The 13,278-nt window shown below is 44.9% G+C and overlaps 1 protein-coding gene across 6 annotated transcripts in view; it reads left to right on the top strand.

Moving 5' to 3' along the window:
• The window catches only part of MCC (MCC regulator of WNT signaling pathway), a 481,477-nt gene that overhangs the window by 381,649 nt on the left and 86,550 nt on the right, over window positions 1-13,278 (top strand). For all 6 annotated transcript variants that reach the window (XM_055387455.2, XM_004042362.5, XM_055387453.2 and 3 more), the window contains 2 exons: window positions 10,583-10,746; window positions 12,982-13,188. In XM_055387455.2, coding sequence (XP_055243430.1) covers window positions 10,583-10,746; window positions 12,982-13,188 — 371 coding nt within the window. The remainder of the gene's footprint in view (window positions 1-10,582; window positions 10,747-12,981; window positions 13,189-13,278) is intronic.

The following is a 13,278-nucleotide window of genomic DNA, read 5'->3' as shown; positions in this document are numbered from 1 at the left end:
CAAAACTCCGTGATGGCCCCACAGTAGTGTCTCAGGGGGGAGGATCTGTGACCCCCAAAGCCCCAGAGGGCATGTGTTACAGTGCTCTTTTTGCTTTGCTGTTCGTGGACAGCTTAAGTGTTAAACAGCTCAGTGGGCCCTCTGCCTTTTCATGTGAGGCAGTTGCTCTCCACCACTGAAGGCAGAGGGTCAGTGTGGCACCCTTTAGCATCTGCGCCCATGGCACCCAAACTCTTGTTTGGCATCCAGGAAAAATCAGGTCGTACGAAGAATTGAAGGGTGGTGAATACAGAGGATTTTATTGCCAATAAAAGTGGCTCTCAGCAGGAAGGGGAGCTAGAAGGGGGATGGAATGGGAAGGTAATCTTCCCCTGGATTCTGGCTGTCCCCAGCCAGACTCCTCTCCGAAGCAACGGTGTCAAGCCATCGCTCTGAAGTCAAGCTGCTGCTCTCTGACATCAAACCACAGTCTCTGACATCCAGCTGCTTCTCCTCTTCTTCCCTTCTCTGCTCTCTGCCAGTCGGGTCAGAGTTTTTATGGGTATAGGATGGGGGGTGGGGTAGGCCATGGGTGATTTTTGAAAAGGCAGCATTTCAGTGGGGAAAAAAGGTTGCATGTTCTCACTTTGGGCCATGGTTATAGGCTTCAGGGTGGGGCTTCGCCAGGGACCCTGCCCTTTTCTGCCTAGAATTTCTCTGCCTCCTGTCCCTGTCAACTTGTGCCTGTGTACTTGGTGATCATTTGGATGTGGAAGACACACTTACAGGAGAGCTCTCCAGTTCTGGTGGCTGCACTGAGAATCAGTCATCTTGCGCTCTCCGTGTTAAATCTCCACTGCAGCATATCCAGACCATGTGAGACCTTCTTGCCTAGAATGTTGAAGTATGTGTTTTCTCAACTTTTTATTTTAAAAATCTTCAAACTTACAGAAAAGGTAAAACAAACCTCCATAAACCACTCATCTTAATCAACCAATTGTTAACATTTTGCCACATTTTGATTTTTTTCTCTCTCTTGCTCCCATTTGTGTTTGTGTATACGTTTTTTCTAAGCCATTTAAAAGTTGTAGATGCCATGATGCTTCACCCGCTAAAGGCATATGTGTAAACCTCTTAAGAAGGAACCTTCTCCTATAATAAACACAGTACCTTCATCACACCTGAGAATTTTACCACTGATGAAGCATTGACAGTCCACAATCCATATTCAAATTTCCCCAGTTGTCCTATTAATGTCCTTGGTTGCTTTTGTTTAGTCCCAGATCCAGTCAAGGCTCACACATTATATTTAGTTTTCATGTCTTTTGACTCTCCTTTAATCTAGAACAGATCCTCCCTCCTGCTGTTTTGTCTCTTGTGACATTGCCATTTTGAGGACGTCAGGTTAGTGTTATCAGGTTAGTGGTATCATAGAATGTCCCTCAATCTGATGATCTGATTGTTTTCTTACAAGACTTGAGGTTAGCTTTTTTTTTTTGTTTTTGCAAGAATATATGTGGGTTATGGTCCTCGTTACCATGTTGCAGCAGGAGGTTCCTAATGTCGGTTTGTCCATTATAGGTGATACTGAGGAGTTTTTAAACTACCACAACATTGTTCTCATAAGTCCTCTTGTCTTAGGTAGACAGAGGCAACATGGGACACAAAGCAAGGGGTAACCTCTATGGATACTCTTTCTCCCTTCCTCCCAGACCCTTCAGTCTTCTCTTTGGTGTTCAACCCTAAAAGTTGACTATTCTGTTTTCTAATTTTCTATGTTACTTTGTTCGGTTTGTGTTTGTTCCTCGATGGAATTAAAGAGGGCCTTGCTGTATGCAGAGTACAGAGGAATGCTCAAAAGAAAGCAACAGCCCTCCTGGTTTCAGCCGTAGAGCTACAGCAAGATCTGAACTATTACATCCCTGGGATATAACATCTTGCCTTTACAGAAAGTCTGTGTTGATGCTGAAAGAATCTGTAGGTCTTTCTCCCACTTTGAATTGCTTTACCAGGCATGGTGTGTGCCCAGTCAGAAAAGAAGGGTGCGTGGTGTGCGCCGGCCCTCAGAAGGTGGCAGAGATATGGTGAATGGCCAGTCCTGCTACAGCCCACATAGTAGCAGGCCTACAGCTGCTTCTGTTTCTTAGCCTGGCTAAAATTCTCTGTGACTTATGTCTCTAACTTCACTGACAGCTTTCTACCTTGGGGATCTTAATTGAAAGCTTTCTGCCTTATTAGCAGACTGTGATAATGTCATTTGATATGTTTTAAATTTGATACTGGATTAACAAGTAAATTAACAAAAACTTGGGACTTTAAAAAGTTGGCTTATAAAAAGTCTTCCATTTATTTTACACGTTAATCTCATCCAGTGTCTGTAGAGCACATGTTCCATGCCCAGCACTGTGAGTCTCTGGGACATGCCCAGCACTGTGAGTCTCTGGGAACACACTGTTGAATGAATGAAATCATCAACTTTTAGGGCTGAGTGCCAAAGGGCTGGAAAGGCTTCCTGGAAAATGAGATTTCAAGGCTGTATTAGTCCGTTTTCACACTGCTATAAAGAACTACCTGAGATTGGGTAATTTATTAAAAAAAAGAGGTTTAATTGATTCACAGTTCCACAGGCTGTACAGGAAGCATGACTGGGGAGGCCTCAGGAAACTTACAATTACAGCAGAAGGTGAAGGGGAAGCAAGCACATCTTACATGGCCAGAGAAGGAGGAAAAAAGAGAAAGGGGAGGTGCTACACACTTTTAAACAACCAGGTCTCACGAGAACTCACTATCACAAGAACAACATGGGAGAAGTCTGCCCCCATGATCCAGTCACCTCCCAACAAGCCCCTCCTCCAACATTGGTGATTACAATTCAGGGTGGTTTTTGGGCAGGGACACAAACCCAAGCCCTATCAAAGGCAAAGCTTAATAAAGACCCAGCATGGAAGGCTTCCAAACTAGGCAAATACCTAACCACTAGTGTGAAGCAAGTACCGATCCCCAGGAACACGTGCTTTTGGAAGCTGGGACCATACTTCGGAGCAAAGTCATTCTGGTAAAGAGGGGACTGCTTGGTTGGAATCAGGTGGACCAGGGGAGATGTTTGTAACATCTCACCTGTTGGAGCTGCACTTTTATTTGAGTTAGGATTTTTACAGGGCTTGTTTGTTTAAAAAAGCAACTTTTAACACCTGATTCAAAATGAACCAACTCTGCCGTAGTTAATGGTGTCAACTCTGGGCATAGGCATAGCTGATCCTGAGTAAGAAAGAAGAAAACCAGCTTTGCCCACTGGTGTGTGTTTAACTAAGCCAGAAGGCTCATTAGGATTCTTAGTTTTCATAGCCATGAATGTCCTCTTACCTCCTTTCCAGATTTCCAAAGTATAGTAAGTCCTCAACGTCGTTGATAGGGGTTCCTGGAAAATGCAACTTTAAATGAAATGACGTGTAACGATACCAGTTTTATGGTTAATTGATATAATCAAGAGTTAAGTTCCTGTAGTGTATTTGTGGTCACTGAAACGTTAGTGAATTTCTAAATAGAGACCCAAAGCACTTCTAATATTAAATGTGGGAATAAACTTGAGCTATATGTACATTTAAGGCAGATTAATAAAAATAAGGGAGATAATTATTTAACCCCTTATTCCAGGTCAGTGTCGCAGGTAGCTGAGGCGTATCCCAGGAGCTCAGGGTGCTGGATAGGAACCCACCCTGGCCAGGTGCCATCCCATCGCAGGGCACACACATTCATTGTCTCTGTCTCTCTGTCTCTGTCTCTCTCTGACTGGGACTATTTAGACACACCAATGAACCTAACGTGCTGAGCTTTGGGGTGTAGGGGAAACTGGAATACCCAAAGATAAACCACACAGCCATGGGGAGGGGACAATGTACAAACTCCACACAGACAGTGGCCCCAGCTGGGAATCCCTGTTTCCCTCCTCATCTGTGTTCTAATGAGACGATGTTGAACAAAATGTTATTTGAGGACCTGCCATATGTGGATGTTTCCCCAAACAGCAACATAAAAACCTAAGGCTCTGGTTCTCCTTAGAAAAATATAACCTGAGCTGTGTATTCTTGAGCTCTTATCAGGAGGCCAACTGAGGAAAATTGCATTTAGAAAAGAGGAAAAGGGCAGGAGGAGCCATGGACTTGGGTGGAGGCAGGCAGAGCGGAGGAGCACCGTGGGTTGGGCGTGCTGAGTCCTGGGGTCTGCGGCTGGCCCCTCTGCACATGGCTGTGGTTGAGAAGCTGGGCCCCGCATTGCCAGATCTTCTCATTTTACAAGGATAGCCATAAATTTTAACAATTTTTAAAATGTTGACAGTTAACTCAAAAACTATTTTAAAAATAAAAAAAAGGCCATGCCAGACACCATAGCCCTATCCCATATGCAAGCACATCTTTGGCTGCAGGTGGCTGGTTTGCATCTGCTGGCCAAAGGGAGAGGTCCATTCCATCCAGTCTTCTGGGTCCTGTTCAGTCTTATCAGACAACTTTGAAGACTGAGTGCCAAGATTACGTGAGCCTAGCACTCCCCAGAGTTCCCTTTACCTTGTGCTTTAAATGGTCTACAACTTTAATTTTAACGAAGGTTAACATAAGAAGAAACCATATGAAATCCGCATATGTGTGAAACTGGCTGAGGAGACTGGCATCACATCACTTCACACCACGTATGAAGTACCGTGTACCTAAATCCTTCTAGCATCTGTTGCCAAAAACACCTTGTCTCCCTTGTGAAACCGGAATGCTTCCTCCTTTCTGTCAGGAGGTAATTCATATTTGCTCAGGATGCCAGGATGCTCAAGGCTAGCTGGAGGAGTCAGCCCTCAGCTGTGTCAGCCTCCGTTTGCTCCCAGCCTTTCTCTGATCCATTCACCGTGTTTTCCCCTTATTTGTGGCTGCTTGTGATAAGCAACCTCAAATTCTTCTTTAGAAAGGGGCACAGTACAGATAAACTTAAAGGAATGTGTATTTGCTACCAAAGGCCTCCTCTCTGTCTCCTGGATGTAGAACAGTTTCCTTTGATGCATAAAGCACAGCACAGGTAGCTCACGCCTGTAATCCCAGCTACTTGGGGAGCTGAGGTGGGCGGATTGATTGAGCCCAGGAGTTCGGTCATAGCCTGGGCAATGTAATGAGATCCTGTCTCTGGAGAAAAAAAAAAAGATTTTTAAAATAAAAAAATAAAGTACAGCAGAGGCTGAGGGAGAAAGCCAGTGGGCCTGCCTCAACTGCCCTTCATGGAGTTGGCATGGCAGTGGGGGCCAGGGTTTTTCTAAAGAGTACATTACTCCCCCTTGTCCTTAGACTTCCCATATCTCTTTCTTCCTTCTCTTGCTCTCCAACCCACAGGGGAAAATTTTTTAAATTAAATTACAATACTTCAAATCCTTTCTGAATGTGCTACCATTCTTGAAGGTTACCGTTTTCTGTTTCGTATCTGCCTGTTTGCTTGTATCTCCTCATTTTACTCACTGATATACATTTATTATATTTATTGTGGTAACAAACATGAAATTTAGCATGGTAATCATTTCTAAGTGTACAGTTCAGTGGCATTCACAGAGTTAGTGTGACCATCACCACCACCCACTTCCAGGACATTTTCATGCCAACATAAACTCTGTACCCGTTAAGCAATAACTCCCTATTCTCGCATCACCCCCACCCCTTGTAAACTTTATCTCCTGTCTTTGCATTTGCCTCTTCTAGATACCTTGTATTAGTGGAAATATTTGTCATGTTGTGTCTGATTTATTCTAAGTAGTATAATGTTTTCAAGGTTCATGTTGTAGCGTGTAAAAGAATTTTATTTCTTTTTTAAGGCTGAATAAAATTACATTGTATTAAGAGACCACATTTTGTTCCTTCATCTGTCATTGTACCCCTGGGTTACTTCCACCTTTTGGCTACTGTGAATAATGCTGCTATGAACATCGGGGTACAATTATTTGAGTCACTGCTTTTCGTTGTTTTTGTTAAACATAGAATTACCATATGATCCAGCAACTCTACTCCTCTACTTAGGACCTACTGTGGCGCCTTATGCCACAGACTCTGAAAGACAGTTCTGTCTGGAGCCATGTGGATGCTGGCGGTGAGTGGTGATAAGTGCTTGGTACCTTGACATAGTACCTTGACAGGGGACACAGAATACCTGCTCCAGGCGGCCCAGTCTCCTCGTCCTCCTGTGAGGCTCCGAACAGAGAAAAATAGCAATGGACAGCCAAGTGCCAACTGGTCACTGATGGGCCTGTGTGAAGCCACAGTGCAGAGCTCTGCAGCACAAACTGGAGTTTGTGGGGTTCATCACCTCACCTGTGTTTTTATACATTCAGCTTCCTATGACCAAAGAAAGTATGTGTAGCCCTCCTTGGTTTGAAGGGTAGATATTCTTTAGAGTCTGTGCATCAGTGTAAATGACCTCACATCTTGCCAACTCTCTGCCTTCTGTCTGCACTGTGTTATCTATGGTTACTTCCCTTTTTTTTTTTTTTGAAATGGAGTCTCGCTCTGTTGCCCAGGCTGGAGTGCAATGGCTCGATCTCAGCTCACTGCAACCTCCACCTCCCGGATTCAAGCGATTCTCCTGCCTCAGCCTCCTGAGTAGCTGGGATTACAGGCGTGCACCACTATGCCCTGCTAATGTTTGTATTTTTAGTAGAGACAGCGTTTCACCATGTTGGTCAGGCTGGTCTCAAACTCCTGACCTCGTGATCCGCCCGCCTCAGCCTCCCAAAGTGCTGGGATTATAGGCATGAGCCACCACACCTGGCCACTTTCCTTTCTTTTTTCTTTTTTTTTTTTTAAGATAGAGTGTTGCGTCTTGCTCTGTTGCCTAGGCTGGAGTGCAATCTCAGCTCATTGCAACCTCCACCTCCTGGGTTCAAGTGATTCTCCTGCCTCAGCCTCCATTACAGGCGTGCACCACCACACCTGGCTAATTTTTATATTTTTAGTAGAGACAGGGTTTCACAATATTGGCCAGGCCAATCTTGAACTCCTGATCTCAGGTGATCCACCCACCTCGGCCTCCCAAAGTGCTGTGATTACAGGAGTGAGCCACTGCGCCTGGCCTCTATGGTTACTTTCCTTACAGTAGTGGTGGGCAGCAGAGAGGTGGGGCAGTGGCCTTGTACTTCTGGGGGTCTCTCACAGTTAAGGTCAGTCTCTTATTCATCTTTGCACTCTGCTCTGGCCTGAGTCAGGGCTCGGCAACTGCCCAATTTAAGTATGAGAAGGAAATACTGGTCACATGCCTAGCCCCTCTTCCTGCTCCCTGTAACCCAGCACCCTCAGGAAGCAGCCTGTTGCCACCACTCCGGCTCTGCTGTGAGAGCCCCTCAGCAGGCATGTCCAGTGTCATTATTGCATCAGGTGGACCTGCGCTAGGGAAGTCAGCACAGAATGTCTGAATATTTCATGAACATCTCACTCATGAGCACTTAATGCACATAACTCAAGACAGTGGATTCACACCAGCTCTGGATACCAGGAGACCTGCACCAGAGGGTATGTGGTCATTCAGAGGCTGGTTGGTGTGGTCTCTGAGTTGTTCTGCTCCTCACTTGGGTCCTTTGCCTCCAGTTGGTGTCCACCTGCCTCCATCTCCAGAGGGCCTCTGCAGTGATGAGCATCCTAGTTCTTAGCAGCTCAGGTTGAGGTCCATAACAAGGAACAAAAGCACTGAGGTCAGGAGTTCGAGACTAGCCTGGCCAACATGGTGAAACCCTGTCTCCACTAAAAATATAAAAATTAGCTAGGTGTGGTGGTGCATGCCTGTAATCCAAGCTACTCGGGAGGCTGAGATAGGAGAATCACTTGAACCCGGGAGGTGGAGGTTGCAGTGAGCTGAGATTGCACCACTGCACTCCAGCCTGGGAGACAGAGCGAGACTCCATCTCAAAAAAAAAAAAAAAAGAAAAGAAAAAAGAAAAACATGCTGCAATTGAGTCTGTTTATAGCCTTCCTGTCTATTAAATAAATGATGATGTGGTGTTTCTCTTTGCCCATTTAAAAAATAATATTTGACCGCCTACCCTATTCTCTGTTGGAGATACAAATGGTGAGGAAGATCAAAGTCCCTTCTTTCCTGGAACTTATGTTTAGTAGAGGAGAGAAAACAAACATGTAAGTCAGATCAGATAGTGATAATTGCCATGAAAAAAATAGGATAAGAAGATAGGGAATGGGCAAGGGAGGAGGTGAAACTCCATGCTTTAGATAGGGAAGAGCTTGTTGGGGAGATAGCATTTGAGCTGAGAGCTGAACAATATGTAGAAATTTGGTTGGCCAGGCATGGTGGCTCATGTCAATTATCTCAGGACTTTGGAAGCCTGTGGCAGGAGGATCGCTTATGGCCAAAAGTTTGAGACAGGCAACATAGACCCTGTCTCTACACAAAAATAAAAATATGAGCTGATTGTGGTCATGTGTACCTGTAGTCCCAGCTACTTGGGAGGCTGAGGTGGGAGGATAGGTTGAACCCAAGAGTTTAAAGCTTTAGTGAGCTAGGATTGTACCCCTGCCTGTACTCCACAGGATTGTACTCCAGCCTGTGCAACAGAGCAAGACCCTGTCTCTAAAAACGTTGTATTTTTTTTTAATTAAAATTTTAAAAAATCAGCCTAGACAAAGGAAACAGCAAAGGAAAAGGAACCTGTGGAGCAGACAGGAGTTTGGCATATTCCAGGGGGAAAAAAGAAGGCCAGGAGTGTGAATGGAGCACAGTGAATGAGGGGAAGGAGTGTGAATGGGGCATAGTGAATGAGGGGAAGGAGTGTGAATGGGGCATAGTGAATGAGGGGAAGGAGTGTGAATGGAGCATAGTGAACAGGGGAAGGTGGATGGGTGAGGCAAGATCAGATCAGTGGTTCTCACTCTGACTGCACGTTAGAATTACCTGAGGAACCTAAAGTTGCCATTGTGCAAGCCCCACCCCCAGAGATTGTGATTTAATTGGTCTGGGGTGGGGCCTGGGCATCCGTAGTTTATAAAAGCTCCCCAGGGACATGGTGCAGCCTGAACTGAGCACATCAGTCTTGATCATGCAGAGTTTTACAGGCTCTGGTAAGGAGTTGGGACTTTATATGAATGTTGATGGGAAGCCATTAGACAGTTTGAACTAGGAAAATAACTTGTTCTGATCTGCGCTTTTAGGAGGCTCACTTTGGTGACCGCGTGGAGAGTAGAGGCAGGAGATTGTTACAGTGGTCCAGTTGAGAGATGATGATGGTTTAGAGCAGGATGGTGTCAGTAGAGATGGTAATAAGAGGTCAGTTTGAGGATAAGTTTTGGAGGTTGTGGTCACAAGATGAATTGGATTTAGTATGTCAGACAAAGGCATAGAAGGTTGCCTCAGAGCTCACCTGAGTAACTGGGTGGATAGGGGTGCCATTCATGGAGATGGGAGAGATCGGGGAGGAACAGGTTTGAGAAGTAGGTAGAGTAGTTGTGTGTATTGGTTGGAGTGAAAGCCTTAGGCTGATCTCTCTAGATTTAGGTAATTTACATATAGAGGCAACCAGATGAGGTTGACTAAAACATTCTGAGAAGTCCTGTTCCTGTTGTGCCAAGAGTTTTCTTGAAGTCTTCCAAAGGTAAGTCCCAAAAGCAGTCAACCATTTTAGTACATGGAACCTGTGGTGAGAAGCATGCAGGAGAGAAGAAGAAAATGGAAGACACTGAGCAATTTTCATGCAGGGTTAGGCTGGACGTAGGTGAAGAATGTACTCTGAAAGATTACATGTAATCAGTCAGCATCTGCCCTGCAACAATAATTGAATGCCGTGGCGATAGACAGAATCCAAAACAGCAGGTTACAAAATTTGTATTTGACTTTAAGGGGAGTTTTTTTCCCAACAAAATTGTCTTCTAAGATACATCTGAGTCACATTATAATTATTTTTTATTTCTCTGACCAGGCCCTGGATGTCCAGCGGTTCAAAGCAACCCAAGTTTTTAAGTCAAAATCAAATTATTAGAATTGGTTGCCTTATGTGGAGAACAATGAAGAATTTGTTAGAACAGTTTATTTTTCCCCCTGATGAAAGAACATGGATTAAATTGCAACAGTGGAGCATATTGATTGGTTCTATCATGGAAAAGTTCTTGGTTTTAGGCTCATTGAGGGCAAGGACTATCTCTTACACAGTTTCTGTTTTTCAAAATACCTAGCATCTCTGCTCATTCTGAGACTTTTTGTTAAATTTAGTAAAGTTATGGGATCTTTCTGCAGTTAGTGCTTGTCTGAATGACTGAGCAGACAGGTTGACCAGAGGCTCTGAAAGTGCCAACAGCCTCTTCTGGGCATTTCTTTGTTGTTACTAAAGAAACTCAAGATGTGGCTGCTTTGAGTGAAAGACAAGAGAATTCAGAAAATGACCATCATCTGAAACTCCTTAATAAAAAGAGCTTTGCATTGGCTCCAAGCCTCAGAGGCAGTGCCTGTGAGGTTAGGCTGGCTGGTGTTGAACTTTGAAATGTCAGGCTCCATTGCCGTCCCATTACCTGAATAAGTCCCTCATGGTAAGCAAAACAGAGAGCATTTGTTGCCCTGTGTAACACATTTTGTCTTCATTCACTCGCAGACAACTGCAGTGACCTGAACTCAGAACTGCAGAGGGTGCTGACAGGGCTGGAGAATGTCGTCTGCGGCAGGAAGAAGAGCAGCTGCAGCCTCTCCGTGGCCGAGGTGGACAGGCACATTGAGCAGCTCACCACGGCCAGTGAGCACTGTGACCTGGCTATTAAGGTAGACCTTCCTCACCCTCTGTGAGGCCCTTTGATGTTCTGAAAGGGAAATGGTTCAATCCTTCTCTTGAAGTGCAGTTTTCTTAAATACTTACTAGGGATGAATGTTTCCGTGAGAGCCATACAATAGATTGAGCCACGGTGTAGAAGCGGGGGCTCTAGAAATTTTGGTTGGGCTGAATTATTTCAGAAAAAGTCATGATGTCAGCAGTCAGGTTCACTGGCTTTGCGGTAAAAAGGACAATTTACTTGGAAACCATTCGACTGCTAGTATTGAACCACGTCATTTTAGAGTGGTTCATCATAGAGCCACTTGTAAGCTGTAAGATTAGCTTGGAAGTTTTGTTAAAGCTCTAAGGCCTCTAGAATATGATTTCAGGAGTGCATTCATCAATTCCTCTTGCTGTTTGAGATGGTGACAGGAATTTGTTGGATCTGCACAAACTCATTGTGAATGATGGGAAAGTCAAGGCTTACTGATACTAGGCCTCTGGTATCTTTATATTCCTTCAACGTAACTTAGTGACCTGGGCATAGCAATTCAAATTTAAAAGTCTAGGAGGAGCCCATAAAGAGAAAATGCAGGCCCAAGTTTCTATAAGTAGGAATCCTGGATTGCACAAAAGAACTGTGGTGTCACAAGGTAAACCATGATGCATGTTTGTAACACTGCTGGTTTTCCATCTTTCTTCATCTCAATTGCAAATATGTAGTTGATGTGGTTCAGGACAGGGAGAAGCAATTGCTGGTGTTTCTTTCTCTGGAATCTCCTGGCCCTGTATTTGATTGTAATGTCAACTTGGGTCTAGCCCCAGCCTCAGAGTTGAGAGGGAAGGAGGAGGCCAAGGGCCTCTACCAACCAGCTAGGGACAAAGCCACAGGGTCTGGAGCAGAGCCAAGTAGGATGAGAGTCTCCAGATTTAAAGGAAGGACAAAGCAGCACATGGGAAAAGGGGCAGCAAGATTTGAGAACCGACATGAGCATCCAAGAGTGATGTACCCTTATGTTTTTTAGTATTGGAGGCGTTCTGTTTCTTTTCTTTTCTTTATTCTTTTTGTTATTTTTTTTTAGACGGAGTCTTGCTCTGTCGCCCAGGCTGGAGTGCAGTGGCATGATCTCAGCTCACTGCAACCTCCACCTCCCAGATTCAAGCGATTCTCCTGCCTCAGCCTCCCAAGTAGCTGGGATTACAGGCGCGCGCCACCACGCCCGGCTAAATTTTGTATTTTTAGTAGAGACAGGGTTTCACCTGAGGTCAGTCTGGTCTTGAACTCCTGACTTCAGGTGATCCACCCGCCTGGGCCTCCCAAGTGCTGGGATTACAGGCGTGAGCCACTGCACCCGGCCAGCCTTCTGTTTCTTATTCCATCTCTTCACTGCCTTCTACCTCTTCATAGTAATTCTCCCTCTTGTTTCATTATCCACTGGTTTGTGCTTCCTTTTTCAAAGGACAGTAAATGTGAATGAACAGTTTATAAGAGTAAGCAGAATGACTTCTTCCTTTTTTTCCCAATATTATGCATGTTTCTTCTCCATTAAATGTTTTTAAATGAATTTTTTAAAACTATGTGCTACTAAGATTTTCCTTTAAATTTTGAAGCTGTGTTATTAATTTAATCCCTGCTGTCTTAGAAATCTCCACAATGAGCTTCCTCTTTTCTGTGTCAATGAGGTTTATTTTTGTCTTTCACATCTTGAGACTGAACCTCATTTGCACCATCTGAATTTGGATGTGGCACTAAAAGCTGGAAATGGTAATGTGACCTATCTTATCGCTGAGTTGGCACGTGGGAGGCCTATAATTTAGGAAACTTCAAGTTAGATTTTGTATGCAGTTTACAACCTCATGTTTGTCCTCACATTACCAGGATCACTAAATGGCCTTCTGCCTGGTTGTGTGTATCCACCAACTCTGGAACTCAAGTGAAGGAAATAAGCATTGTGTGGATGTGTCAGCTAGCACCACAGACAGACTCAGCTGCCAGGAGAGGACTCACTGTTTTTCTTACTCTGAAGGTTGCCGGGTAATACAGACTGTACCCCAGGCAAGTGACAGAGCCTCATCTGAAATTGGAGACAGGATAACTTTGGGGTGTCTGTAGTCAAGATCACTATGACAAAGCGGTTCTAGAACACACTCCTCTATGGACATTTATTCCTGTTCAGCCTATTTTCTTCCTATCCCCTTTCTCCAAGGTAACTTACTTGACTTTTCTTTGGGGCTGTGTTTTACAGACAGTCGAGGAGATTGAGGGGGTGCTTGGCCGGGACCTGTATCCCAACCTGGCTGAAGAGAGGTCTCGGTGGGAGAAGGAGCTGGCTGGGCTCAGGGAAGAGAATGAGAGCCTGACTGCCATGCTGTGCAGCAAAGAGGAAGAACTGAACCGGACTAAGGCCACCATGAATGCCATCCGGGAAGAGCGGGACCGGCTCCGGAGGAGGGTGAGCATGCTGCATCCATAATGGTCAGGCCCTTCCTGGGCATGGGGCTGAGAGAGGCTGGTGTATAGCACCAGGGGCACTGTGAGAATT

Source organism: Gorilla gorilla, chromosome 4 (genome assembly GCF_029281585.2).
Source record: "Gorilla gorilla gorilla isolate KB3781 chromosome 4, NHGRI_mGorGor1-v2.1_pri, whole genome shotgun sequence".
Taxonomy (NCBI): Eukaryota; Metazoa; Chordata; class Mammalia; order Primates; family Hominidae; genus Gorilla; species Gorilla gorilla.
This window is presented reverse-complemented; position numbering and strand designations above follow the sequence as displayed.